The sequence below is a fragment of the Myotis lucifugus genome, unplaced genomic scaffold (assembly GCF_000147115.1).
Source record: "Myotis lucifugus unplaced genomic scaffold, Myoluc2.0 scaffold_246, whole genome shotgun sequence".
Classification (NCBI taxonomy): Eukaryota; Metazoa; Chordata; class Mammalia; order Chiroptera; family Vespertilionidae; genus Myotis; species Myotis lucifugus.
The window spans coordinates 542,319-546,691 of NW_005871294.1; the positions used below are offsets into that span (position 1 = coordinate 542,319).

General features: G+C 52.1%; 1 protein-coding gene across 1 annotated transcript in view; it reads left to right on the forward strand.

Moving 5' to 3' along the window:
• RPP25L (ribonuclease P/MRP subunit p25 like) overlaps nucleotides 1-1,481 on the forward strand; it is a 7,475-nt gene extending 5,994 nt beyond the window's left edge. The window contains 2 exon segments of the mRNA XM_023762466.1: nucleotides 649-1,051; nucleotides 1,054-1,481. Coding sequence (XP_023618234.1) covers nucleotides 679-1,051; nucleotides 1,054-1,169 — 489 coding nt within the window. The 5' untranslated portion in view covers nucleotides 649-678 and the 3' untranslated portion in view covers nucleotides 1,170-1,481.
• The last annotated feature ends 2,892 nt before the right edge of the window (nucleotides 1,482-4,373 follow it).

Sequence of the window (4,373 nt, forward strand, 5' to 3'; positions counted from 1 at the left end):
CACTGGGGCGACGTGTGGCGATAAGAGGCGGCCCGAAGCCGCGGGCCGACGCCTGGAGTACCCAAAGCAACCCGCCCGCCCGCCTGTCTCCCCGGTGACCGAGTTAGGGGGAATGACCCGGGAGTCTCGGGTGAGGGCTGCTCGGCCCTGCCCTGGGATTTCGGTGCGACGGAGGGGTTAGTTCTGTCTTTGAGTAGTTTTTAAAGAATAATTTATTGTTGAAAGTATTACATATGTCCCGCCCCCCCCCCATTGACTCCTTCGAGCCCGCCCCGCCCAGGCCTCCCCACGCTATGTCTGTGCCCGTGACTTATGCGTATATACACACAAGGTCTTTGGTTGATCTCTCCACCCACCCTCCCACGAGGAGCATTTTGGCGAGGGCTCCCCTCTGCCTCGGAGCTTGAGGGATTGGGACCTTCCTTAAAGGGCCGTGTTCCGGGAGTTTGGTTCAGTCTCGGGCCGAGGGAGGGTTATGGCCTGTCCGGGCGATGGGGTGTATGGGGTCCCGCCCTTCCCAAGGCGAGGCCGGGATGGCCCTTGGTCTTGTTCCTGGAGATCTGGGAGGAGGAACAGGCTGCGTCCGGGGAGCCAGGGTGCGGGTGGCCGGGGGCCCATTGCAGCGCGTTCACCCGATTCTCCTTGCAGCGGGCAGTGAGCTCAGGCAGCAGCCCCGGGATGGAGCACTACCGCAAAGCCGGCTCCGTGGACCTCCCGGCGCCGTCCCCGATGCCCCAGCTCCCTCCGGACACCCTGGAGATGCGGGTCCGAGACGGCAGCAAAATCCGCAACCTGCTGGGGCTGGTGCTGGGCCGTTTGGAGGGCGGCAGCACAAGACACGTGGTGTTCTCGGGTTCTGGCCGGGCTGCAGGGAAGGCTGTCAGCTGTGCCGAGATTGTCAAGCGGCGGGTACCAGGCCTGCACCAGCTGACCAAGCTGCGCTTCCTGCAGACTGAGGACAGCTGGGTACCAGCCTCACCGGACACGGGCCTAGACCCCCTCACAGTGCGCCGACACGTGCCTGCCGTGTGGGTACTGCTCAGCCTGGACCCCTGGACCCCAATGAAAGTGGCTACCAGCCCCCAGGGGCACCCCCTGGCCTGGGCCCCACGCCTAGCTCCAGCTGTGGCCCCCGACCCCGAAGGAGGGCTCGAGACACGCGGTCCTGAAGACCAGCTGAGCAGGCTGTTCTCCAAGCCCCAATGTCTAGGATGGCTGTGCCTTCTCTGGAAGCCTCTACAGCTGCTCAACATCCCCAGCAAGACTTGAGTCCACAGCAGTGGGCCTCCCTGTGCTGATTCCCCTTCCCTCTGGCGTATGCAAGGGGCTGCTACAAAGAGTGACAGGTGTGGGCTCTCAGCTGGGTTCTGGTTGCTGAAGAAGGGCTTACTCTGCCTTCCCTCCACAGCGCCTCTGAGCTGCCTGCAGACAGAGGTCCAGGGAGGGGGTTAGGAAATAAAAGTTCTGCCGTTTGTCTGTCTGATGAGCCTCCCTCTGCTTGGTCTGCTATGTGGAAATGGGGTTAAGGGGGTGGGGGGTCTCTGCCCTTGTCCCCCAGGAGCTCAGAGGCTGGAGATGGGAAGGGTAGGCTCAGGCTATTGCTGGGAGGATCTAGTCGTTAACACTTGGAGTGCGGGAAACGAGTTAAGTCGGCTCGCGTGAATTGCGCGTACTCCGCGGGAGCCGTCTTTAACTCGGTTCATATAGATTTGCGGTGGAGTGCGGGAAACGTGTAAACTCGGGCCGATTGTAACTTTTGTTCCGGCCCTCCGGTCCAGTTTAAGAACCCATTGTGGCCCTCGAGTCAAAAAGTTTGCCCACCCCTGATCTAGTCGTTAACAAGCCTCAAACAGTAACCTGACTGACTATATCTAGATCCCTGGGTGAGTCTACTGTGCGCTTTGGGCTGGTTTAAGGACTCTGCCAGGGCAGACATTTTTCTCTGTCTGTGGCATATATAATAGTGGTTAAGATTATGGTCTCAGGCACCAGACTGTCTAGATTTGAATCCTGATTCTGCCTCTAGATTATTAGTAAGTTACTGCTTTGTGCCTTAGTGTTCTCATCCATAAAACAGGATATAGTGCTTACCTCATAGGGTTTTTATGAGGAGTGAATGTAGAAATACACACATGTAACTCTTAGATACTACCTGGGCGTATAATGCTATGTAAATATTAATTGCCTAATTATTAATGACTCAGCCTACAAACGTGCTTTTTCTTATCTTAAAAACATACCTTCATCTCATATCTCCCTTCCAGGTTTCATCTTTGCCTTTTTACCCCTGGCTGCTGCTTTTCTGCCTCACACTGGCTTTACACTCTTAGATTCACCGTGGTCAGGTCAGGGGCATGAGGGAAGAGGTAAAGATTGCAGTGGTAACCAGGGGCCTGCAGGGACCAGAGCAGGATTGTGGGCAGTGGTGGACTCAGTGAAGAGGTGAGCCAATTGGGTCTCCCACTGGATTTTTAAAAAAAAATTACATTTGTTGTTCAAAATATTAGTTTCAAGTGTAAAGTATACTGGTTAGACATAACTTAGGAAGTGATCCTCCTGATAAGTCTTCCCAGTGGATTTTGAGGTCTCCAATGTGTCTAGTAGCCTGGGTGTTCAGTCACCAGGAAAGCACAAAGTTAGGGTTCTTCTAAGCTCATGTTGTAGCAGGGTGGACTCAGCAACTTGAGTGTTGAAGTGATGTTTGGCTGAGTGCGGGCAGAAGGGGTTGAGATGTGGGGGAAGACAGAGTTGGGGGGACTTGATGCCTCAATAGGGCTTAGAGCAGGGATGAGGGGACCACAGGACCAGCAGGATGTAGTCAAAACTTTGAACACTGCATCACCCTTTGCTTTCCAAGGTATGTTGCCCAGAGTGATGTGGAAGATCCTGAGGGAGAGGCAGATGATGGAGGTTCAGGGGATATTAGGAGAGACGGGGGAAACTCAGCAGCTGCCTGGCCAGGCCTCTCAAATGTAGAGGGCCATGAAGCATCCAGTATACCCCTAGGGACTGTGGTGGTGACTCAGGTGTCTTGCTACCAGCAACTGCCTGGCTTCTCCTTATTCTCTGTGGCTAATCTAGGTTTTTTGCTTCCTCCCAGTTTCTGCATATTGTCTTTTCTCTGAGCATCTCCACTGGTGTCTTCTACCATCGACAGCTCTTTGAGTGTCATTGGTCCCCAGAACTTTGGAACCAGGCTACTTGCAGACTGTTGGTCTTTGGCTCAGCATCCCATCCTGATCCACCCTGCTGTGGCCACAGTGGAATGATCATGTGGAATAAGCATGGTGACCTGTGCTGAAGGAATGATTCAGTAAGGTGCATCACAAGCTCTGGGTGTCTAGGAGGGGCTCCCAATTAGGTCCTCATCAGAGGACCACCTGGGGCCTCCAGGGTGATGGTAGGGGTAGTGTGGAGAGAAGCTGAGCTGGGGTCAGGATCTCTTGGGAAGAACAGGGTCTGCAACTCAGGGAATCAGGAGATAGGCCACAGGCCGAGGAAGGGATGGCTAGTGATTCTGGGGCTTTTTCTCTCCTTGTTTTTTATAGGGCCCAACTGGGGCCTAGAAAAGGAAATGTGGGGAGGGAGCAGAGAGAAGTGAGGCCTTTAGCGGTTGGAAAGAGCTTAGGAAGGAGCTTGAGTTGTGTATAAGTGCTGATTCAGGTATTTGGGCTTGTTTTTTCTACTCTATTGTTAAAGCCACTGCAGTATGTCATTTGCCTCCATTTTTTTTTTAAGAAAAGGTTGTGCATGCCCAGCTGGCATGGCTCAGTGGTTGAGCGTCAACCAAAGAATCAGGAAGTCACAGACACATGCCCGGGTTGCGGGCTCAATCCCTAGTGTGGGGTGTGCAGGAGGCAGCCAATCAATGATTCTCTCTCATCATTGATGTTTTTTTCTCTCTCTCCCTCTCCCTTCCTCTCTGAAATCAATAAAAATATATTTTTTAAAAAAGAAAAGGTTATGCCACTCCTAAACAGCTCTTTCAAGAAGTTGGATTGTGAATTGGTGGAAAGAGGTGATAAATAGCTGGAGAGGAATGTAGACTACAGAGAGAATTTTATTTATTTTTAATGAGTTGGTAGAGATTTGAACATGTTTGCAGGCTGACGGACAAAGCTGATTTTCCTTATTCTGCCCCCCGCCATTTTTTTAAATTTTAAATATAATTTACTTCTTTCATGTTTTTGTTTATCTGTCTCCTCCTGATGAGAATGTTAGCTCCAAATGAGCAGGAATTTTTGCTTTGTTGAATGATGTAACCTAAGGATCTTTTTAATTTTTGTTGTTAATCTTCACTGGAGGACATTTTTTTCCATAGATTTTCAGAGAGAGTGGAAGGGAAGGAGGCTGGGGAGAGAGACAGAGAGAGA